At 37.6% G+C, this 25977-nt stretch overlaps 1 protein-coding gene across 1 annotated transcript; it reads left to right on the top strand.

The window, feature by feature from the left end:
• Window positions 1–926: 926 nt before the first annotated feature.
• On the top strand, window positions 927–20590 carry si:ch73-100l22.3 (uncharacterized). The gene is made up of 10 exons (XM_059327526.1): window positions 927–1055; window positions 2892–3017; window positions 3759–6282; window positions 8365–8492; window positions 13333–13434; window positions 13916–14032; window positions 16315–16419; window positions 16578–16694; window positions 18610–18692; window positions 20431–20590. Exons 1-10 carry the CDS (start codon window positions 927–929, stop codon window positions 20588–20590), a joined length of 3591 nt encoding a protein of 1196 aa, XP_059183509.1.
• Window positions 20591–25977: the final 5387 nt, after the last annotated feature.

The following is a 25977-nucleotide window of genomic DNA, read 5'->3' as shown; positions in this document are numbered from 1 at the left end:
CAGCTCTGTGTTTAGCCAGTCGCGCCTGTAGGTGGCAGTATCAAGTTATCACCAGCTCCCTCCGGCTCCATCAGGTCTGGATCCAGTGAAAACATGGAACCCGGAGCATCTGAATCCTTAATAAAACAAGCTTCGAAGCCCCTTCATTGACACAGAAGAGGAGGCTTTATTTTTTAAAAAGTTATTCTGACATGAATCTTTGCGCATTAAAGTCGTTTGGTGTGTTTTAAATCGGCATTTTCGTTGTTTAATCTGCTAAATCCATCCGCGGAGCTTTAAATCCACTCCGGGTTTTCAGAGTGCTTCGGCGTTTTCCAAACTGTCACTGTGAAAACATGGAGCGCCGGAGCATCTGAATCCTTAATAATACAAGCTTCGAAGCACTTTCACTGACACAGAAGAGGAGGCTTTATTTTTTTAAAAGTTATTGTGACATGAATCTTTGCGCATTAAAGTCGTTTGGTGTGTTTTAAATCGGCATTTTCGTTGTTTAATCTGCTAAATCCATCCGCGGAGCTTTAAATCCACTCCGGGTTTTCAGAGCGTTTCGGCGGTTTCCAACTGTCACTGTGCTGTTGCTCCGGGAAGAGAGGCGGGTAAAAATGTAAACAAACATCCCTCCCAGCGGAGATAGTGTGTTTGCTAGCTCGCTAGACTTTGTTTTGTTGCTGTTTTATCAGAATAACCCTGCATAGCTGCTCTACGTTTGCTTTTCCAACCTCTTTTTTTAGTAAGCCTTGGATATTAGCGTTACTCTACCGTCAGTTTAGTTTCAACATAACAAACGGCAGCTAATGCTAAGTTAGCTAGCTAGCTAGGCATACATCTCAGCAGCTAGCATTTACAAAAACCTGTAACTTGAGATATCGTTAATATTTAGCTTTAGCTTTAACTAGTCTTTAATGCAACTGTCCTAATGCAGCTTGATGGAGGACTACGACAAGTTTGTGCAGCATCGTCTCTCCCATCTGAGGATCTGTGAGGAGGAAGACAACAGACCTCCACCTTCATCCTCTCTCATCTACTTCTATGGACGCCCCATCCTTCCTCCCCTGGTACCAGCTCACTTTTATCTCTTAAAGTCAATAACTGGGGTTTAGCTAACAAAAAAACAAACAATTGGAGGCTGTACAGTAGCACTTTCGTGTCTCTTTGTTGTGTGTTAGATAGTCTTGTTGTGCTGTCATCGTGTAGCTGAAGTTTTTTCTGGAAGTCATTTTTGGTCAAAATTGTTGTTGTTTTTGCCTAAATCATCTCCTCATAGCCACCTATGGTAAAATCTCCTCCATCCTCAGTTGATCAGATCATGTGATTTTACCCCTTTAACCCTCCTGTCGTCCTTCCGGGTCAAATTGACCCAATCTGTTTTGACGATTCCTTCTTTCCTCCCTCCTCCTGTCTTCCTCTCTTCTTTCCTCCTTCCTTCCTTCTTTCCTTCCCTCGCCCCTCCTTTCTTTCTTTCTTTCTTTCTTTCTTTCCTTCCTTTCCTCCCTCCTTCCCTTCTTTTCTTTCCTCCTTCCGCTATCTCCTTTCCTTTCTCTCTTCTTTCCTTCCTCCTGATTTCCTCTCCTTTCCTCCTTCCTTCCTTCTTTCATCCCTCCTGCCTCCATTCCTTCCTCTATCCTCCTTCCTTCTTCCCTTCCCTCGCCCCCCTTTCCTTTCTTTCTTTCTTTCTTTCTTTCTTTCTTTCTTTCTTTCTTTCTGCCCTCTTTCCTTCCTGCCTCCCTCCTTTTCTCCCTCCTTCCTTCTTTATTTTTTCCTTCCTTTCTCTCTCCTTTCCATTCTTTCTCCTTTTCCTCCTCTCTTCTTTCCTTCCTCCATCCTTCTTTCTTTCCTTCCTTCTTTCCTCCATCCTTTTTTACTTCCCTTTGCGTCCTTCCCTCTTCTTCCTTCCTTGACCCGAGGACAACAGGAGGGTTAAGATCATCACTTCTTTGACAATTTGCCACATTCATAGGCATCAGATAAGAACCCAGCAAAGAAGAGCTAGAGGGAGATTGTTTAGTTATCAGTTTAGTTTATCAGTGTTTTATTGTTGACACTAATATTGGTAACACTTTATTTTGAAGGTGTCTACATAAGAGTGACATGAGCGTGTCATAAACATGACATGGGATGTGTTATGAACATTAATGACACTTTGAAGTAACATTAATGCTCATGATACTTGTCATGTCATGTTTCTGACAGGCTTGTGTGACTCTTATGTAGACACCTTCAAAATAAAGTGTTACCATATCTTGCTTAAGTCACAAAGGCATGTTCAAAAAATTGCCTAAGTCATTTATTTCTCTTAAGTTACATAATTTACACACAGTGTTATTACTATGCCAATAGCCATCCTTTGTTACATCCTTTTTGAGTGAAATGATCAATAAATGTCATATGTTACACTTTTTGTGTTTCCTGTAAAACTGGAAAAAATGAGTTTGGCGATTATTTTAACAGGGCGACGATATGTTAGATGGTTTTCTTGTGCTGTCATCGTGTAGCTGAAGCTTTTTGGTAGACTTGTATTGACACAATCAGTCATTTCTCAGAAAAGTAAGACAAATGTGATGGTTAGTAATGCATATAAATTATCACACAAAAATGCTGCAGGTTCTTTCACCTTGTCAGATGTTAAGTTTGTTGTTTTCCCAGTTCTGTCTCACTGTAAAGTTAGGACAACATTATTTTGGTTTCATATCACTTTTATAGGTGGTGATGAACAAAAATAAAAATGTTAAGAAACCTCCTTAAAATTGACTGTGGGAATTCGTAATGGACTCTTTTCACTATTTTGGGAAAGTAATTGGTTTATCAGGGGGAAAAAACCACCAACAATCATTTGTGCCGGTGCTGTTATTCATCGTTTATGATGCATGATGTTTGCTTTCTGATTAAAACAGCTCTCAGGAGAGCAGAGAGAGGAGATGCAGCGACACAGAGATGCAGCACAAAAAGCTTCTGTCCACAGGAAGCTGAAGGATGATTCAAGACTGGCCCACGTGCAAACTATCCTGCACAGTGTTCAGGTAATATCAGCTCTGACTTTTGAGTTACTCTCTTGGCAGGCCTATCTTATCTTGCCAAAGGATACTTCGACATGTAGGCTGCCATGTTTAGCGATCGGACCACCAACCTTTAGATCAGTTGACCACTCTACCTATATATATATAGATAGATAGATAGATAGATAGATAGATAAATAGATAGATTTCTTTATTCATCCCCGAAGGGAAATTCGGTTGTCACAGCAGTCCGGAATTCAAGTACAATAAAATACAATAGAATAAAATACTGAGGTAGCATAAATAAAAACAACAATAGAAAAAAACACAGAATAGAACAAGAACACTTAAGAAGTTAAAAAAAGAACATCAGTTGGTAGGATGGTTGGCAAGATGATGGTAATTAAACTGGTGACATGATGGCAACAATGCTATGGTGACTAGACGGTATATAATAATAATAATAATAATAATAGTACAGTATATGAAATATATAATATAAAATATACTATATAATATGTAATAATAAATAATAAACAATATAAAAATAAAATGAAAAATATAAAAAAAGTAATTATATTTATATATCTATAATAATGTTCAATATGCTCTAAAATCGGTGTGGGTATCAGTGTCAAATATTCCATGTCAGTTGAGTCCTGATTGTCAAATATTATTTTCTGTGTTTTGTCATGCCCCACTTGGTTTTAAAGAAATGAGTAAACTCCTTTTCTCTGAACTCTTGATATTTGTTATGAATTGCAGCTGAGGAAGACGCCAACACTGGAGGAGTTGCTCCAAGAGTCAGAGACTACCACAAAATATTCATATTCCCATAACAGCAGTGGTGGATCAGTGTCGCAGAGCAAGTTTTCCTTGGAAACAAAGGATAGTCTTTCTTGCTCACCAACACCCGGAACAAAAGATAAAGACGGTGTTTCTCTCCCTCCGTTGACATCCACTACATATAGTGCCTACTTTGCATCTGATGTGACACGTCAGCAAAGTTACCAGGAAGAATGCCTTAATGACCAACATGACAGCCAACAGGGATCACAGCCAAGCCACCAGTCTGTGTCTTCAGGTTACGTGACCTACCAGAATGCTGAAAACACCACCAGTGTCTCTGGAAGGATTGATGCGGAGGGAGAAAGCCGTGACTTTGTCTCCTCGGAGGGAGCTTATAATAACAGTACGGGTGGCTTTTTCCTTCACAACACCTCAAACACAATCGCCAAGATGCCGGATATTATTAGCCACCCTCCAATAGATGGAGAAGAATTGGAAAGGAGTGGACTGGAGTCATCTTTTGGTAATGACTTTATTTTAGTAAAAGACAATAATTGTACCTTGCTCGAGGTGGATTCAGTCATATGTGACCATTTACCAGCAGAGAAGTGTGAAAGCAGTCTGGACAGCATGGAGGGTGGAGGTAACCCTCCCTTTACCACACTACTTGACCTTGATGAAGATCACAGTTTGGACAGAATTGAGAGCCCAATATCTTCATCTGAAAACAGTGGCCTTTGTGAAAACCCAGAGTTATCACAGATATTAAAAGCTCATCACAGTCCAACAACAGAGCTGCAAATTCAGCACGACACCTCAGAATCGGAAGCAGAACCAGCGGAGAGCCACGCAGACGAAGGAACGCCATCTGAGGAGCCTTATCGTCTGAGCCTCCAGGCCTTGCTGAAGAAATCTCAGGAGTATCGGCGGCGCCAGCGCATGCTTAGGAACCAAGCCAAAAACACTAAAATTCAGGAGAGGACGCAAGAACAGACGAGAGCAAGGGCGGAGGAGGAGCACAGCCTCTCTGATAAGGAGAATGACGAGTTCCCTTACAAGGGGACTGTGACCGCAGAAGGGAGGAAAAATAAAGAGAGAAAGGGCAATTTTATCTCTTCTGTGGCAACGTTGCCGAGGAAATCCTGGGAAAACGGGAGCGTGATTGAGAGGGAGTTTGTTGGAGAAAACTTTAAGTCTGAACATTTAACAGAAGATGGAAATAATAAGGACATTTCCAGTGTTGAGGAGGAAACGATCTTCAAAAACAATAAGCTTAATATTTCACCAGAGGTCATAACAGAGCCGAGACAAATCAGCACATTCCCCCAGCAACAGCCCACGTCGCCTGTTCAAGAAGCCTTTTTCTTGACCACCTGTCCTGCCGCTATTTATAATAAAGTAGGGAAATATAACACTATCCCAGCACCTTATTTCTGTAGGAGCCCTGTGCACTGCAAAAGCAAAGGCAGCATTCATGAGGGAGAAACTCTTAATGGGGCAGAAACCTTAGAAAAGATACTCGCTCCTGGTTTGAATGAAGGCCACGTGGTTGGAGAAGTGGATTTGGGACATCCAAACAGTCCCACAGTGGTCCCTTCCACTGTGAATCTCTTGGTTGAAGGTGATGCCAAGAGTTCACAGCAAATAGATCAGCTGGAGTCCAACCTGTCCAGTTTGAAAGTAGTAATCTTGGATCTGGAGTCCACACTGACAGAAAACTTGAAGAATCACAGCAAAACTGAGAGCAACACTCAAAATGAGCTCAGTTCTAAAGGCACCGAGCACTCTCTTCAAAGTCATCGTGACTATTTTGAGGGCAAACAGAGGAGTGATGATGATGAGCAAGACCAAAGGAACAGAGAGTGGCAGGGAAGACAATTATTAGACAATTTCAAGAACACACAGGCAGATACAGGACCTGAACCAAGCATCAGTGACACAGACCAGGGAAAGAAAGCTGATGAAATAAAGGTCAGTGAGCCCAGGCTGGTCCAAACCTCAGCTACAGACAGAGTAAAGGAACAAGTGGAGTGTAAAGAAGGACTTGCTCAGAGCTTGGGACAGCATGGCGGCTGTAGAAAGCCCACAGCTAAATGCGTCCTCTCTGTAACGCAGCAGCTGAGAATCCCCGACGTTTTCAGAACGGCTCCATCTGTAACCACGGCTGAACGTAACATCTCTGTGCTGTCGGACACCAGTAACCGTCCAGTGGAAAGTAGGAACGAGGCAGCTGCAGAAACTCACAACTCTACCCGCTCGCCGTCTCTCAACCAGTCGTATGATGTGGACGCACCATCGGGGCTGTGGCTCCTCGACGGGTCGGGGTCCGACCTGGGCTCAAAAGGTCACTACCTTCAGGAGAAACATCATCTGACTCCAGAGAGTGGCGGTGAAGACCAGGGTGGGGTCTCTAAAGTCAAACGGAGGCTGCTCATGCACACGACGGGGGAGACGAGGGAACGGAGAGCGCCAGTCAGACCCAACGCCAGCACCCCGACAGGTAAGACCAGGACATAATGAGGACGCATGTACAAAACACTGTTGTGTAAATGTACAGTACAGGCCAAAAGTTTGGACACACCTTCTCATTCAATGCGTTTCCTTTATTTTCATGACTATTTACATTGTAGATTCATCAAAACTATTAATGAACACATGTGGAATTATGTACTTAACAAAAAAGTGTGAAATAACTGAAAACATGTCTTATATTCTAGTAAGCAAAGGGTGGTTACTTTGAGGAATCTAAAATACAAGACATGTTTTCAGTTATTTCACACTTTTTTTATTAAGTACATAATTCCATATGTGTTCATTAATAGTTTTGATGAATCACAATGTCAATAGTCATGAAAATAAAGGAAAAACATTGAATGAGAAGGTGTGTCCAAACTTTTGGCCTGTACTGTAGGTCTGTCACGATAACACATTATTTAGGACAATATATTTTTCCCAGAAACTATTACGATAGTATTGTGGTATCAATGTTTTTTTAGTTTAACCCATCGAGGCCTAAAACGCCTGTGAAACCTCTGGGCGATTTTAAAATCAGCCCCTCAAACCTGAAGTTTTTCTGGAAATTCAGCAGAAGTGTCAACGCTTCTACTAAATAATAGATTTTTCAGCCTCTGTAGCAGATAGAAATGAAATTCAAAAAGTATTTGAGAGCTTATACAAATACTACAAAACGACGTATCCGCTTTCCAGGCGTCAATGGGTTGATAACTATATTAGAGCATAATAAGTACATCCTTTCCACAACAATGAGTTTTTTAATCTCAAGAATATTAAACATTGGAATTGAAATGTGGAAAAGAAATATTAAAATGTCCTCGATAAATAAAACAAATAAATAAACTACAACCAAAACAAATAAAATAGACATTCAGGCTCTGTTAACAAAACATTGCAATGAGATTATCATTATGTATTATATTATTTTATTATCAAAATAACATATAAACAGCTGGAATGGCTGTTTGGGATTTTTTTTTTCTTCTGCAATTCGTACTGCCTGTCAAACATTTGCAGCATTACTTTAAACACAACACAAAAAAGCATAAAATGTCAATATATTGAGTCTGGGTCTGAAAAGTGAAGCAAGTGTTGGTGTGTCCTTTGGTTGTTCTAAGAAACTCTAAGAAGTCGGACATTTTTTTAATAAGTACATTTTGTTTTAAGCCTCTTTATTTTAGCTCGCCAAAATTAGTATGCCAATTTATATTGATTAATATCCACTATGCTAATGGTGGCTGTTCCCGCCGGGCTGTTAACCGCTCTCTGGTCCAAATGTGGTCACTTATGGCTCCAAAAAAATAAGATGGCAACGATCAATATGCCCACTGGAAGCTTCACAATGATAGTCCACAAACCAATGGGTGATGTAACGTCCACTTTTTAATATATATATATATATTTAATATACAGTCTATGCTGGTTTCTTCGTTTTTGGCTAAATGTGCACGACACAGCTCTGTTATATATTGAAAATGTAAATATAAAATATCATATATAATCATGGAAAAAATGATTAGACCATTGATTTATTCAATTTCTTGTTAATTTTAATGTCTGGTTTCAACTATAGGTTCATCTGTTTGGACTAATATAATGGTAACACCAAAAACAGCTCATAAGAGTTTAATTAAAGAGCTGACATCTAGACATTTTCATTGTTTTTCTAGATAATAACCAAAATCATTATCAAGAAAATCCATGAAAAATGGTTAGATATCAGCTCTTAAATTAAACTCTTATGAGCTGTTTTTGTTGTTATCATTACATTTGTCCAAACAAATGTACCTTTAGTTGTACCAGACATCAAATGAACAAGAAACTGAAGAAAACAAGCGTGGTCTAATAATTTTTTCCATGACTGTAAGTGTATAAATAAATAAATGAAAAATGAATCTTATCAAACCCATCATACTCCTTGACTCCTTTTGAAATTGCTATATTAGTCCAGATTTCTTCTTGTCAACAGTTTTTATTGGCCACATATTGTCATACGTGTTCTCTGGTGTACTCACCGTTTCAGTGTGTGTGTAAAACTAAATCTTAATCTTAATATTTATTGACGTAGCTGCAGCGCGGTGGTACGAAGGCCACGGCAATCAAGAAGACAAGCAGGAACAACTGAAACAGGCTCACGCTGCTCAGGTCAGAGCGCTGCAGGAGGAGCACAGGAGACAACAGGAGGAGCTGCTGCAGGTGAGACATCAGATCGATTATTGGTGTTATTGGGTGGATAATTACATATAAATCCATGAAGGCCTAAAGCGCCTGGAAAAAAATGCCTGTAAAACCTCTGGGCGATTTTCAAATGACCCCCTAAAACCTGAAGTTTTTCTGGAAATTCAACAGAAGATTTTTCAGCCTCTGTAGCAGATAGAAATGAAATTAAAAAAGTATTTGAGAGCTTATACCCGTGGCTTTCATGAGAATGAGTTTATTTGTCCAAACCTTCAATACATTTTTTTTTTAAATCAACAAACTCAGCAAATGTTACATTTGACTGAATAAAAAATCCTATGCATAATACTAATACATGCCCATTAGCAAGATGCTAACATGATATGACCACTGGAAGAACAAGACATAGTTCTCATTAGTCTACTGTAATAATAAAAAAAATATAATAATAATAATAATAATAATAAATAATAATAATACATTTTATATATTGCACTTTTCAGGGTACTCAACGACGCATAAAGTAATATAAGACATAAACAGTCATGATTTCTTATATCATCATCACAATCAATTAGCCTATTATTATTATTAATTTTAATATATTATTAATAATATTATTATTATCTCCAGATGGCCACAAATCTGTCTGTTCTTCGGTGAAAATATGTCGTCTAAAAACATATTCCTCATCCATAAATGCCGGTCGATTGGTTCCGAGGGTTCAAAGTCCAGATCAGCAATAAAATCATCGGTGCTGTTTTCATCAGATCTCTTCCGTCACTTCCTGCTGAGCTCCTCCGCTATAGTCGTCTTCACCATGATTTATAAGTTCTGGAAAAGTCCCATGATGCATTGCGACACTCCCGCATGTATTCTGATCATGTTCTGATGCATTTCATTGTCCAAGAGACCGAAAATAGACACTAGAAATGCGGTAATGCTTTCCCGGCGTCAATGGGTTAATATCAGATGTGAAATATGAACCAAGATTCTGCTACTGGGATGCCTATTTCTTGCCTCAAATGTTTTCAAAAACATACTTTAGTGTAGTGTTTGGCTGTAAAACGAGAAAGTTTGCATCCACCAGGCCGCCATGTTTATCCTGATATGTTGCACTCTTTTGTTGCTCTGATTGGTTGGGAGTCACATTCTGTTGTTTTGATTAGTTGTAGGTTTATTCAGAGGCTTTTTGCTCCGCGCTTGTTGATAACACGCCTCGGAAATAAAAAAAGAATTGAGAGGTTCCAGACTAATACACAATTGCAAATGAATCCAGCAATGCCAGGCTAAATCACAACATCTGTCATACAGACTGAAATGTGACTTTTTTGCATATCGTTAGCCCTCATTTATAATTAATTGTGAATTTAATAAGCACTACAGAAACCCAGATAATAGTGCCAGACAAAAACACTATTTACTCCTGTTTGAGTAACGTTTTCCCAGCTGTTGTAGGAAGTTATTAAGCCTTTTTAATAACCAAGTTTACAGCTGTGAAGGCTGTGAGGAAAGAAAGGAAACGTGCAACAAAGGCCCCCAGCTGAAGCTGAATTGAAGACGTTGCGGGGTCATGCTTGGTATCTTAATCCCTAAACTGCAGGAGAGCCAATGGGATTTGTTGACAGTGAGAAAATATAGAATATTCACAGCTGTACCCTTTAAGTTTTCTCTTAACTTGTCATGCAAAAGCGTCCCGTTCATTGAGCATCTAAATCAGGGGTCTCAAACTCAAATTACCTGGGGGCCGCTGGAGGCAGTATCAAAATGACCAAAAAAAGACACAAAATGACCAAAAAAGACACAAAATTACCAAAAAAAGACACAAAATGACTAAAAAAAAGACACAAAATTATTAGAAAAAGACACAGAATTACCAAAAAAAGGACACAAAATTACCAAAAAAGACACAAAATTACCAAAAAAGACACAAAATTACCAAAAACAGACAAAATTACCCAAAAAAGACACAAAATAACTAAAAAAGACACAAAATTACCAGAAAAAGACACAAAATTACTAAAAAAAAAGACACAAAATTATTAGAAAAAGACACAAAATGACCAAAAAAGACACAAAATTACCAAAAAAGACACAAAATTACCAAAAAAAGACACAAAATTATTAAAAACAGACAAAATGACCCAAAAAAGACACAAAATAACTAAAAAAGACACAAAATTACCAGAAAAAGACACAAAATTACAAAAAAAAGACACAAAATGATTAGAAAAAGACACAAAATTACCAAAAAAAAAGACACAAAATTACATAACATTTCCACTTCTTCCGGTAACAACAACACGGCAGATAATAAACGCTCCGGTAGCAGCTGCCTTTCTTTTTGTTAACGTCGTCATAGAAACAAGTGAAACAAAGCTCCAGCTGGAGCAATAAAGGGACCTTCCACACACAACACGGTAAAGAGACATTCATATAAAACTCATATTAAACTTTCATATCAAGGTGGGGGCCACAAAATATCGTCACGAGGGCCACAATTGGCCCGCGGACCGCAAGTTTGAGACCCATGATCTAAAAACTGAAAATATAGAATATTCACAGCTGTACCCTTTAAGTTTTCTCTTGACTCGTCATGCAAAAGTGTCCCGTTCATTGAGCATCTAAATCAGGGGTCTCAAACTCAAATTACCTGGGGGCCGCTGGAGGCAGTATCAAAATGACCAAAAAAAGACACAAAATGACCAAAAAAGACACAAAATTACCAAAAAAAGACACAAAATTACCAAAAACAGACAAAATGACCCAAAAAAGACACAAAATAACTAAAAAAGACACAAAATTACCAGAAAAAGACACAAAATTACCAAAAAAAAAAGACACAAAATTACCAAAAAAGACACAAAATTACCAAAAAAAGACACAAAATTACCAAAAAAAAAGACACAAAATTATTAGGAAAAGACACAAAATTATTAGAAAAAGACACAAATTTACCCAAAAAAAAAGACACAAAATGACCAAAAAAGACACAAAATTACCAAAAACAGACAAAATGACCCAAAAAAGACACAAAATAACTAAAAAAGACACAAAATTACCAGAAAAAAACACAAAATTACTAAAAAAAAGACACAAAATTATTAGAAAAAGACACAAAAATTACCAAAAAAAAGACACAAAATTACATAACATTTCCACTTCTTCCGGCAACAACAACACGGCAGATAATAAACGCTCCGGTAGCAGCTGCCTTTCTTTTTGTTAAAGTCGTCATAGAAACAAGTGAAACAAACAATAAATAATAGTCCAATAAAGGGACCTTCCACACACAACACGGTAAAGAGACATTCATATAAAACTCACATTAAACTTTCATATCAAGGTGGGGGCCACAAAATATCGTCACGAGGGCCGCAATTGGCCCGCGGGCCGCAAGTTTGAGACCCATGATCTAAATAAAGAAACCACAAGAAACGAAAGGAAGTAAATGACATATTTCTAAAATCCACAAGACATTTATTATAACTCTAAACATGGTACAAAGACAGTCTTATTGATATTTCCTCTCATCCCATTGGCTCGCTTTCTTGCATTAAATTGCATCACCTATTGCTGTACAGATCTCACAACCATAATTCACTGTTTGACTCCACCCAAAGTCACCTATGAGAAATAAAAAAACATCCGTCTTTCTCAAAGTGAGAACAGGCGTTGAGTTTATAATCAATCCGCTAAGCTGTGATATACCGTTGACCCTAAATGTTCTTTTGAAACCAGCCGCAGACCTTTGAAAGGCTTTGGCGCCGTTCCATATGTGACCGCACACACACACGTGCTGTCGCCCTACCTGTTAGAGCGCACTTCTGGGGACCGGCCGGGGTCGTGGGCAGACTACAGACATCTGCTCATTACAAGAGACCTTCAGACTCTCCCCAGTAAAAAAAAATAGAAAAAACACAGAGGGATTCTACCATAAATGTTTCATTACATCCCTAAGAGGGAAGCTGGCATGGTCGCCCGTTTCTCTGTGTGTGTGTGTGTGTCTCTCTCTGTCTGTGTGTGTGTGTGTGTGTGTGTGCACATGCAAGACTTCAAGGACGCCTGCTGTTCTCTGGCAGCCAGTTCTTGTTTCTTCAGCTTGTGTCTGTATTTGTTCTTGGCCGGTGTCCTTGCCCTATTAATCACAGTCTCTGTTTAATTTATGTATCCTTAACAACAATATAATTAACATAAGCTGTTTAATAAAAAAGACTTCTTTCCGACTCCCCTCTGTCCTTCCATCATTGGTGATGTGATGAGAGAGAGAGCTGGCTGGACTCTCTGCTGGAGGAGGAGGAGGAGGGGACGAGGGAATTGACACAGAAAGGGAAAGGATAATTTGTTTAATTCATGAGCGTCTGTGGTTAAGTGCCAGATCGTCCCGTCGAGTGCCACCGCTAATGGTCCCTTCCCCTTCTCCTCTTTTTTTTTTTTTTTTCTCCTCCTCTCTCCTCGCATCCCTCTCTTTGTTTTGCCTCATGCCTGCTCTGCTCCAACGTCGTTTTTTGACTCTCTGGCTGTATTAATTTCCTCCATCTCTCCTGTCTCATCATCCCCGTCATCCCTCTCTTCCTCCTCCTCCTCCTCCTCCTCCTCCTCCTCCTCCTCCTGCTCCCTCTCTCATCTCATCCCTCTTGCCTCTGTGCCCCATCTCTCCCCTTCTGTCTCTTTCTCTCTACCCTCAATTAATTTCTTCCTCCTGCCTCATTTGCTGTCCTTTCCAATTCAATATTTTCCAACCTTGCCTGCTCCCAAATGCACACATGCGTGTCCGCAGCCACACACACACCCATGCACTAATGTCTCTTTCTCCTGTCTGTCTGTCTGTCTGTCTGTCTGTCTGTCTGTCTCTCAGGCTCTGGCAGAGCGTTACCGTCTCCTCCAGAGCGTGTCCTTCCCTTGCTCCATGTCAAGCTCACGTCTTGGGGACACGTTGACCTTTCCCACTCTCTCTCAGGTATCACCATCACATTTGTTGACTCACATCAGTGATGCGAAAAGCTTTTTCCTTGTACAAAATATTCTTTTTATTCATCACCTGTTAGCTGACACACTCAGGTGAAACAAATAGTTCCCTCTCGATGTCTTAATCCTTATCAGTAACCCCTCTCATCTGTTATTGCTCTCTAATATGTATGCTAAGCTTCAGGTAGACTATAATTGTTCAACAAACATGTCCCTTTAATGAAACATCTTTAGACTCAACAAGTGAGTGGCACATTATTATTCTGCTTATTATTCCCTATTATAATGATGAGCCGTGAGTCCACTTGTGTTGATGCGCTAAACAGATGCCAAGCAAAAGACCTTGAGAATCTGCGTGGGAAATTAATTGGTTGTCATTGATGGAATTAGCATTCTCCTCTCTCTTCCCCTCTGGTCCTCATTATTCACCCCTTCTCATCACTCCTTCTCCCCTATTTCCTCCTCTTCCTCAGCCCCTCAGCCCACTGTCAGAGCGCTACCGCCCCCTGCTGGCAGCAGCCGTGAAAGGTTTCCTCGCTCGCCGCCTGCTGAAGACGGAGAGAGTGGCGCAGCTGGTGCGCACCGTCAGGGTGAGTGGAGGCAGCAGGGTCACGTCCGTCACACACAGTTCAGTTACTGTCTAGGGAAATATCACAGTATACGATATAATACATTTATTATTACAACTCTGATTCCAAAAACATTACATTACATGTCATTTAACTCAGTAGTTCTCAACCTTTTTGAGTTGCGACCCCCAATTTAACATGCATGTTGTCCGTGACCCCCGCTCACTGAACACAATCTCACACGCACAGTTCAGATCACCCAAAAAGAAACAAAATGACCAAAAAAGACACAAATTGACAACAAAATGATCAAAAAAGACACAAAATGACCAAAAAAGACACAAAATGACCAGAAAAGACACAAATTGACCACAAAATGATCAAAAAAGACACAAAATGACCAGAAAAGACACAAAATGACCAAAAAAGACACAAATTGACCACAAAATGATCAAAAAAGACACAAAATGACCAAAAAAGACACAAAATGACCAGAAAAGACAAAATGACCAAAAAAAGACACAAAATGACTCAAAAAAGACACAAAATGACCAAAAAAGACACAAATTGACAACAAAATGATCAAAAAAGACACAAAATGACCAAAAAAGACACAAAATGACCAGAAAAGACACAAAATGACCAAAGAAAGACACAAATTGACCACAAAATGATCAAAAAAGACACAAAATGACCAGAAAAGACACAAAATGACCAAAAAAAGACATAAAATGACCCAAAAAAGACACAAAATGACTCAAAAAAGACATAAAATGACCAAAAAAGACACTAATTGACCGCAAAATGATCAAAAAAAGACACAAAATGAACAAAAAAAGACATTAAATGACCAAAAAGACTAAAACACATTGACACATGAACATTTTAACACAGTGGAGACAGAGCTGACTTCCAAAATGATTTGGAGACCCCCAGAAATCATCTTGGTTGAGAATAGCTGATTTAGCTGACACTTTTGTCCAAAGCGACTTACAATAAGTGCATTCAACCTTACGGTACTAGCTTTAGACCACAGGAATCGAGTTAGTACATAACTTTAAGAGCTAACGGTCATCGCTACAGGAGTACTATATGTTAAAGAAGAAAAGAAGAAGAGCATTGTGAAAATGTAGCAAAACAGAATGCAATGTTTGAGAAATCCTTTGCAACTTACAATCAATTGAATACAACATCACAGGTGATGTTTTCAAGGTCAAAAGTGCTTGTAATTTATTGAAATGCATCTTTTATAGGATGTCAAGCAGATTTACATTTTAAAACATGAGTTTTTTCTTTCACAAAATACATTTTTTGTTGTTTTTAGCTTAAGTACATCTCATTTAATGTGGTGAAGAAGTGAAATAATCAACGTGTATTGTATTACTTTAGACATTATGTTTTCAAGGTTAGGAATATACTTGAATTTGAATATTCTCCTTCAAAACTGCTTCATTTTCAACATTGGCTGGTTCTTCAACAACTGAAACACTCATATAAACAAAAACTCATAAAAAGTATTTAAATGAAAAGAATTTTTATTTTTTTTATAAAGCTGTATGAACCCTCATAATAGGAATATCCTTGACTAAATACATTCTTAGTCAACTAAGACTAAAACAATTTTGATGACTGACAAGTTGATTTAATCTTCAGAACTGTGAAACTGGGTTTCTCCATAAAGAATAATGTAAAAACATCACTTTAAATATTGTGTTTTTCAAAGAAGTGCTCATAGGTTTCTAAGAAATAAGTCGTTCAGCGTGAGAAAAACGACTAAAATACTTTAAAAATTCTTTGTGGACTAAGACAAAAACGTTTTTATTTTTTATTTTTTATTTTTTATTTTTTATTTTTTATTTTTTATTTTTTATTTTTTTATTTTTTTATTTAGACAAAACACAACTCAACTCAACTCAACTTTATTTGTAAATCACTTTAAAACAACAACAGCCGCAACAAAGTGCTGTACATAAACAAACAGAACAAGAAAACAGGAAATAAACACTAAAATAAATAGATTCATTGCTTTTTAAAAGACAACACAAATCACCAATGGACAAACACAGAGAGAAAAACAAAAACAAAACAAAAAACACAACAACAAAATCACAAAACCAACCCAAATAAATAAATAAAACCACAATAATAAACAAGAACCTTAACACATCAAAACTAAACAAGACACAAACAAACATCAAACATAATTACCACATAAAACATACAGTATATCAGTAAATAAAAAAGGTTTAAGTTAAGTGTGTGTGTGTGTGTGTGTGTGTGTGTGTGTGTGTTTGGACCTCCAGGACACACACCAGTTCCTGCAGGCCCTCCAGCAGCATCAGAGTCCTGGAAGAGGCGAGCTGTGCAGCAGACAGGACCTTTTACTGCAGGAGCGAGTCACCCTGCAGGTATTAAAGCAGCCACGTGTTGTAAAACATCTGTTAACCTTTCTCCTCTTCTCTGCTGCTCCAGTTATTACCTCCATTAGCAGTTAGCACAACAGAAACTGTGATTACCTGCATTCATTCAAGCCACCGTCTGCTCTGTAATTGTTTCCTCTCTCCAGCTGCGCGCCGCGCGTTATGAGGTCCACGACGTATTCTTCAGCCTGTCAGCCGGAGAGAAGATGCAGCTGATCAGCTGGGACAGAGAGCTGGTCAGGGAGAGGGAGCTCAAACGACAGGTAACCTTCTCTGAAGCTGTGTGTGACCTGAAAATGTCACATACGCTGGAGGAGTGGTGGTTTCTTACTATAGATCACTATCTTTAGTGGCAAAAAGGACACTAGAGGAGTTATTTGTGCGGAAAGTCCTGTTATGTGGTGGTGAGATTACAGGACTGTTGAGTCAAAGCAGTGACATCACAGCCAGCTGTAAACCACTGAGCCAAAACTAAACACTACACAGAATTAGGGGTGTGGCATATCGTATCGTTCACGATAATATCGGTATATTTTTTTTATGGTTAAAAAAAATGCATATCATGATATTGGCAACGTTCTTACTTCTTGATGTAGTGGTTAAAGTTGTTTTAATCACAAAAAGCTACTTACTCCCTGTTGCTAAACACATACAGCTTTCAAAATAAGAGCACAGTGTGTTAACAGAATCCACCACAGAACTTACAAGAAGACTGTCAAAATAAGATGCCTTAAATTAAACATACAATAACCTTTATTCTCCTTTACAAAATGTCATTAAATGTCATTAAATATGCCCCCAGAACCCCTAAATGGTTATTTTTATTATTTGCTCATACTCAAGAGTCAAGAGTAATTTTTTTGTATTTGGCAACTGTTGAGATTTGCACTTCACACTACATTTTAGATTTGTAATTATTTATACAGACTACAAAAAAAATCATATTTTCTATCTTTTTAAGTATTTCCTAATATCGTCAAGAATATCGTTATCGCAAAAATAGTCTGCAATATCATGATATTCTTTTAGGGCCGTATCGGCCAGCCCTACACAGAATTATCAGTATTTAATTAACCTCCTGGGACCCTGCATCCTCATATGTGGACATTTCATTTTAGGTTTTCTGGACCTTATACTTAATTCTGCTAAACTATAACATGTTGTCCTCATGTTGTACTCTAGAAAAAGCACAATACATCAATCAGTGTAAAAACTAGATGGCAGCATCTTGCTAAAGTCAATCAACAGCTTTTACCCAGACAAAAGTGGACCAGGTACAAAATCTGATCAGATTTTATGGTTAAAACTTGTTCATTTGTGCTTAATAATGTTTGTAGCTTGATATTCTGTGCAAGTTTGACTATTTTTAGCATTAGCAACAAGCTACGACTGCTAATCAGGAAGTACTCATTTGAGAACGAATAGACTTTTACTATCATTCTTCCAAAGAGAGGGAGTAAATGTAAGGAAATAAAAGTTTTATACACTGGTGAATTAATTGTGTTATACAGTAAAATTAACCGATTGGTTGTTTTTTTTTCAAAAACTACTTCCTGTTCAAAGACATTGCTTAGTTTTTGTACTTATCATGTCCTACAAATCCAAAATATCAAATATCTAGGAGAAACTAACAATACATACCAAACAAAAGCTTGGCTCTCAGGAGGTTAAAGCTGCTGTGATCCAGGTCTCGTTATTAAAATTCAAAATGCTTTCAGTACTGTCCAGACCTTCCAGAGCAGCAACATCTCTCAGTTTGGTAGATAATAATATTGTTGCTTTTTTTCCTAGTGCAGTAGTTCTAGTGTTGATTCAGTCAAGTTTCACTTTATTTTTGTCACCTGACTGTTGCTCTCATCTGACTCTTTTATGTCTTCCCAGTTGTGCTGAGCTGCACAGAATTTTTATGTTTTAAACAGACTCAGTCTGGTGCAAAAAACAGTTTATTTTTGGCAAATTTTTAAATGAAACCTGTAAGATAAAGTTATTTTTGAGAAAATATTACTATGTTAAGCTTAGATTTGGTTATTTTTCCTGATGGAAGCCTTTTTTCATACAATTAATTCAAGGACTGCCGGAAATTGGACATTTCCTTTCTCTTGATACATGTTCTGAGTATTATAATATACCTTGTGAGTAGTGCAAAGACTAATCTAATATATGTTTTTGGTTGTTTAGAGTGGGCACACCGGCCATCCCAGAGGAAAGAGTTCTCTGTCAGCTGCCACGCAGAAATCACTGGAGAGGAAGAGAGGAATGATGTGAGTTTTTACAGGATCAGTCCTGTTTTCTGTTTTGTTTAACCCTTTATCAAGCGAAGAACTATATTTGGTAACTTCAGTGGATATCAGAATGGGGTTGAGAAAAAAGTTGCAAATTTACTAGATTAAAGTGGCAAATCTACAAGAAAAAAAGTTGCAGATTTAAGAGATTTAAAGTGGCAAATCTACAAGAAAAAAAGTTGCACATTTTTAGAGATTTAAAGTGGCAAATCTGCCTGAAAAAAGTTGCAGATTTACGAGATTTAAAGTGGCAAATCTGCCTGAAAGAGTTGCAGATTTAAGAGATTTAAAGTGGCAAATCTGCCTGAAAAAAGTCGCAGATTTACGAGATTTAAAGTGGCAATTCTGCCTGAAAAAAGTTGCACATTTAAGAGATTTAAAGTGGCAAATCTGCCTGAAAAAAGTTGCAGATTTACGAGATTTAAAGTGGCAAATCTACAAGAAAAAAAGTTGCAGATTTAAGAGATTTAAAGTGGCAAATCTACAAGAAAAAAAGTCGCACATTTTTAGAGATTTAAAGTGGCAAATCTGCCTGAAAAAAGTTGCAGATTTACGAGATTTAAAGTGGCAAATCTGCCTGAAAAAAGTCGCAGATTTAAGAGATTTAAAGTGCCGAATCTGCGCGAAAAAAGTTGCAGATTTATGAGATTTAAAGTGGTGAATCTGCGTGAAAAAAGTCGCAGATTTAAGAGATTTAAAGTGGTGAATCTGCGAGAAAAAAGTAGCTTTTTTCCCACTTCTTTCTCGTTAATCTGTGACTTTTTTTCCACGAAGATTTGCCACTTTAATCTAGTAAATTTGCAACTTTTTCTCGAAATATTTTTATTTAGGATATCTGCTGAAGTTACCAAATACGGTTCTTCGCATGATAAAGGGTTAACCCTCTGAAATCTTGGGCTATTATGTCCGTCACCTATGTGTCCTGATAATTAATTTTTTACTTTGACTTACTTGATCAAAATTTTGAACCCAAAAGAAACAAAGGAAATCATAAAATCTGATGTTTAAAATGTGTGAAAACACAGAATTTTAAATGTTGCAAATATGAATACATAACAGGTAAAATGAGGATGATATTTAGTTCTATATTTTTATACTAAATATATTTTACATTATCGTACTTGGCCGAATATCATCAAAAAAAATCTTGCATGGAGTTTCAAGCCAGAACTGATGGCTGAAGGCTCGACGTTGCTTCATTTTTATTTTAAGTCATGTGCAGGTGGTTTCATGGACTCTAGAGGGTTAAATCTCTAAATGGAAGTGTTTTTCTGTGTATGTGCATTTATAAGAACACCTAGAGACACAATTACTTGCAATACAGGCACCATACAGGATGAAGGAACCAGCCAACTCAGAGCTTAAACTGGTGCCTCCACTCTAATTATAGACATGCTTTATGTTAAAACGCTACTGCTTTAACCTAAATAAAAGCTCTCTCTATAACTGTTACTAGCTCCACATCCCACCGTAACAGTACAGCATGAACTAAAACTATGAAAACCTTATAATCTGCACAGGATTATTGGTGGACTTTGCATGTACATTTTAATGCAATTAAAAAGGTTTTTCCAAAGTTTCCTGTCACGTTGCAGCCTGCTTAAAGAGCACTATTCAGCTTAAATCTTGTAATAAACTGAAAATCTTGCACCACAGGGTTTTTCAGTAACAAGCAGTACCTTTGTCGGTGGTTGAACCTGTCTTCTTTTCCCTCCAGGATCCAGAAAAAGACGGCAGAAAGGCACACGGGAGTAGTGACGAGGATCGGACACAATACTGGATTCTGTGCCAAGCAGCCGGTGGGAACCAAGCGAGGGCAGTTCAGAGCAAATCCTCAGAGGGTCCCCAAAAGCACTTACTCCTCGAGACCCCGATGACACTCTCCTAATTGGCCCCAGTGAGGACTCCTAATAAGGCCTCTAGCGATTACATAAATATTGTATAACTAATCATTTGAGAGTTTCCAAATCCAAATTTGACACAAAGTGGTGCCTGTTGCTGACGAATTTATTATTGCTGTGAAATCTTTCACATTGGGCAACCGGGGTATAATATAGTGATGGCAGCTCCACTCTTCATCTAGAGCAGGTGGGAATAAAACATCACTACAGCTGCTCTGTCACTAACACAAGTCTTTACATCTGCTGCGTTCCAAATCACATTTTGACTTTATTTTTTTTTACTTTTAGTGCGAACTGCAGCTGCCCTTTCAAAGTAAGTTCTGTTGATACACTCGGGACTTCCGACTTGACTGAGTTAACTTTGACCTTCTTGCTCAGAGATGCTGCACAGACCATTGTGGGTGGGAATAGCCAGCCAGGTTTGCAGGCTTCATACTGCATTGGATGTAGCTCATCCTGGTATTTGGCATACTGCATTAGAAGGTAATGGGACATATACCCATAATACCAAACTATTTAGTATGCCTGAAAAAAGCTTCAAATGTCCCAATAGATAGTTTGTCAAATGCAGTGTGCCAAATGTACCAGGATGTCCTGGTACATCTCATTGCATTTTGCAGTATGCAAGCCTGCATGCTTTTCTGGATATTCTTAGCCACAATTCTCTGTACAGCATGTACAGTAATGGAAAAAATTATTAGACCACCCTTGTTTTCTTCAATTTCTTGTTCATTTTAATGCCTAAAGTTACTAAAGGTACATTTGTTTGGACAGATCTAGACATTTCCAATGGTTTTCTTGTTAATAATTTAAAATCATTATGAAGAAAACCATGGAAAATGTCTAGATATCTGCTCTTGAATTACACTCTTATGAGCTATTTTTGTTGTTATCATTATATTTTTGCAAACAAATGCACCTTTAGTCGTACCAGGCATTAAACGAACAAGAAATTGAAGATTTTACAAGACTGTATACTAGCCAAACTTCAAGCCTCCATGTTATGATTAGAAGAAGTCTAAGTAGTGACACAGTTCTATGCATACTGTATGCATAAGTAGTATAATAAAAGTACATACTTTGTAAGGGCAACTGGAGTACATACTAAAAGTTAAAAGAACATGTATGATCTGTGAGGCTGTACTTAATGAGCTGAATGCTAATGTTAGTGTGCTAACATGCCATAGCATCAATGCTAAGATACTGATGTTGAAAAGGTTTAATGTTAATCATATTCACCTTGTTGTAGTGTGCTAGCTAAATGCTATGATTGCTGCAATGCACCAAAGGTCTGCTGCAAGTATTTTCCCCTTTCTTCTTCAGTGAACTTTGTTGCAGATGTTCATTGGACAAATGTTGAGTTGGCAAAAAACAAAAAACTCTTTAGTATCCTTTAGCTGAAAATCTCTTTGCACTGCACCTGAAAGATGATGTTGTTATGACTCCTTATGCAGGTATTGTGACATGTTATAGCAGGAAAAGCTCAGGTGTAATGAATAATATTAATTATGGCTCCATTCCATTTAGATATTCCAGTAAGCCAGTGGTTTATCGGAGGTATGAAGGATTACTCTTTTGCTGCAGTTTACAAACATGCAACCTGTGAGTCGTGGTTGGAAACTGGCATTGCATAATAGTCTAGACGGATTTCAGAATAAAGGCCTCCTATAAGAAGTGAGGAGCATTTATGGGTACAAGTCAGAAACCGGCCTACCTTACATATCTCAAGGGTGCTGAGCCCAAAAAAAATGGTTCCCAAGCGAAATTTTGAGTTTTTGACCTTCTAATTTGTATCAAATGGCCACCAAATTGCCCATCTTGCTCAGTCATTGGACCATTTCCCCTTAGTTTTATTGTAAGTAGGGAATCAAGACGAGGAAATTAAGTTTCTGGATCTATAGTCTAGAGTCAGAGCAAGAATATAGTGGAGGCTCAGTGTCTTTTTTATGTATATATATGTATGCAAAATACCAACTGGAACATTTAAAAGTGATATTGATTGAATATTTATGTCGGCCTTAAAAAAAACACACAAATAATGCTTAATTTCACCTTAAAAGTTGGTATTTTGCATATATATAAATATACATAAAAAAAGACACCAGGCCGGTTCCTGACTTGTACCCATAAATGCTCCTCACTTTCACTTTTTGGACAATTCCGTATAGACTATAAGTATGAAGGGAGCTTTGAAGCCAACATGCAGCAAACCAGGACTCAGGAAACAAAACTGGAATGCAGCCATGATTGAAGTTATTGATTACACTGCAAAATGTCACTTTTATGTCAGTGTTTTTCCTGTTTTCTGATTTTTAATCTGTGCTATGAAGGATGGACTTCAATGAATCATATAGTTCCTTCAAATGTTTGTGCCTAGACCATCCCCAGATTTATTAGCACATTTTAACTGTTAATATTAAATTTGCAGATATTTTTGTAGCTCTCGCTTGTAGAGAAATGTTCGTATCCAGCTCAGCTCTTAGTGTTACCGCTAATACTTGAATAGTGTGTTACTCCCAAGTGTTGCCTTAAATATTTCTCCTTGTGTTTTTAATAGGATCACATGTAAGCCAAAACACGTGTAAACTTTGCTTTTTTTTTATTCTTGGGGATTTTGGACCTGTTTTTATATGTTATTTATTTTTATGTGGTTGTTAATAAATGTTTCTTAATTCAAAAAGCTACTCTGAGGTTTGTGAAAGCTGACACCTCATTCTATTTCAACTATTTTGATTGAGCCAAAGAAGATGACACATGCAGTGTATTGCATCAATGCTCATTTCCATTTATTTAAAATGATTATAAAATTACATTCATGTACATTCACAGATGATATAAAAGGTCTGGGATTGTATTTTGAGATTGGACTGGTATCAAACATAGGGAAAAAATGTTTAAAGGGAAAAATTTAGAAATATAATAAATATTGCCAAAGATTTAAAAAAGGATATGTGGATACTAAATAAAATTAGTATAAGATAGATAGATAGATAGATAGATAGATAGATAGATTACTTTATTCATCCCCGAAGGGAAATTCGGTAATATAAATCTAAGAATATGAACATAACTCAGAATAGAATGGAATATAAAGACTTGTATAACAATATACATCGTTTTTTCCTAAATCATCTCCTCATAGCCACCTATGGTAAAATCTCCTCCATCCTCAGTTGATCAGATCATGTGATTTTACCCCTTTAAGATAATGGCCTATGTCAAGTGTGTGACTTAAGCAGATGCATTATGCCTAAGTCAAAATAAAATGTGACTTAGGCAATTTTTTGAACATGCCTTTGTGACTTAAGCAACATATGGTAACACTTTATTTTGAAGGTGTCTACATAAGAGTGACATGAGCGTGTCATAAACATGACATGGGATGTGTCATGAACATTAATGACACTTTGAAGTAACATTAATGCTCATGATACTTGTCATGTCATGTTTCTGACAGGCTTGTGTGACTCTTATGTAGACACCTTCAAAATAAAGTGTTACCATATCTTACTTAAGTCACAAAGGCATATTAAAAAAATTGCCTGTCATTTTTTTCTCTTAAGTTACATAATTTACACACAGTGTTATTACTATGCCAACAGCCATCCTTTGTTACATCCTTTTTGAGTGAAATGATCAATAAATGTCATATTATTATTATAAATGTTACACTTTTGGTGAAGTTTTTTGTGTTTCCTGCAAAACATTTATTACTGATTATTTTAACAGGGTGACGTTATTATTATTTGGTGGGAGTCTGCCCTCTCCCGCTTTATTACAGCATGAACTCTAGAACTAGCACTCTTAAAATGCAATCTAGCCTATCATGGCTCAATGTTGAAAAGAGGCTGGCCTCATGCACAGTGACATTTCTGAGCAACACATTAACAACACACAGACCTGAGTTCATGAAAGATAAAATAGTTTTTTGTAATACTGTGCATAAACATAACACCAGGAAGGCAGACAAGGGTGATATTGTGCAAGCTCATCCAAGAACTAATTCTCTGAAAAGAACAGAGCTTTATAGAGCGAGTAATATATGGAATGATTTACCACTAGATATCCGTCACGAAAAAAGCAAAATATCCTTCAAAAAGAAATTAAAGATGTACTTTGTCAGTGGTTAATGTTACGTGTTGGGCTTATTATATTTTTGGGGGGGGTTTATTTAATTTTTTTTTGTTTATTTTGGTTGAAAGGACGCTACTCTTTATAGAAGTGATGTTTGCCTGGATTCATGATGTCCAGGATTATAATCAATGATACTGGTTAAAGCTGTATTGTTTTTTTTTTTTTTTGTATTTTATTTGTTTTCTGATCAAATGCATTTGACCAATTATTCCTAAACATTTAATCCAAATGGCTATAATTCAATGGTTTGATTCTACAAACTGTCTTTTAAATTTGTGCTGCATTTTGTAATGAACTTTTGTGCTGCACTTTTCTAATGTATTTTCTAATGTATTTTTACTGTTAAAGTTGTTGTAGGACTGTTGAGTATTACTTGTTGGAATGTTTTGACCCCAGGAAGACTAGCCAACTGCCACGGCACAAGCTAATGGGGATCCTTTAATACAGCTATTCTCAACCTTGGGGTCGGGACCCCAATTGGGGTCGCGAGATGATTTCTGGGGGTCGCCAAATCATTTTGGAAGTCATATCTGTCTCCACTGTGTTAAAGTGTTCATGTGTTAATGTGTTTTAGTCTTTTTGGTCATTTAATGTCTTTTTCTGGTCATTTTGTGTCTTTTTTCGGTCATTTCATGTCTTTCTTTGGCCATTTTGTGTCTTTTTTTGGTCATTTTGTGTCTTTTTTGGTCATTTTGTTCCATTATTTGGTCATTTTGTGTCTGTTTTGGTCAATTTGTGTCTTTTTGTGGTCATTTTTTGCCATTTTGTGTCAATTTGAGTCCTTTTTTGCTTCATTTTATGTAATTTTTGGATCATTCTGTGTCTGTTTTTGATCATTTTGTGTCATTTTGTGGTCAATTTGATTCTTTTTGGGGTAATTTTGTGTCTTTTCTGACAAATCCCAAAATATCAAGTTGTTACTTTCCAAGGAGTCTCTGGCTTGAAGCTGACTGTTACACACTCAGGAGGTCAGAATGGACCTTTAAACTGATAGCAAAGGACTTAGATTAAAAGAAACAATAAAATATAAAGTGAGCGGGGGTCGCGGACAACATGTATGTTAAATTGGGGGTCGCGACTCAAAAAGGTTGAGAACTACTGGTTTAATAAAACAAAAACAAAACAAACAGCCTCCGGCCGGCAGGGGGCGCTGCTGCTGTCCGCCCTCAGCCTTACATGGACAACTTCCGGCCGGCTGTCGTTGGTCCTGGCGCTCTGCTCTGTGTTTT

The sequence above is a fragment of the Centropristis striata genome, chromosome 1 (assembly GCF_030273125.1).
Source record: "Centropristis striata isolate RG_2023a ecotype Rhode Island chromosome 1, C.striata_1.0, whole genome shotgun sequence".
Lineage (NCBI taxonomy): Eukaryota > Metazoa > Chordata > Actinopteri > Perciformes > Serranidae > Centropristis > Centropristis striata.
This window is presented reverse-complemented; position numbering and strand designations above follow the sequence as displayed.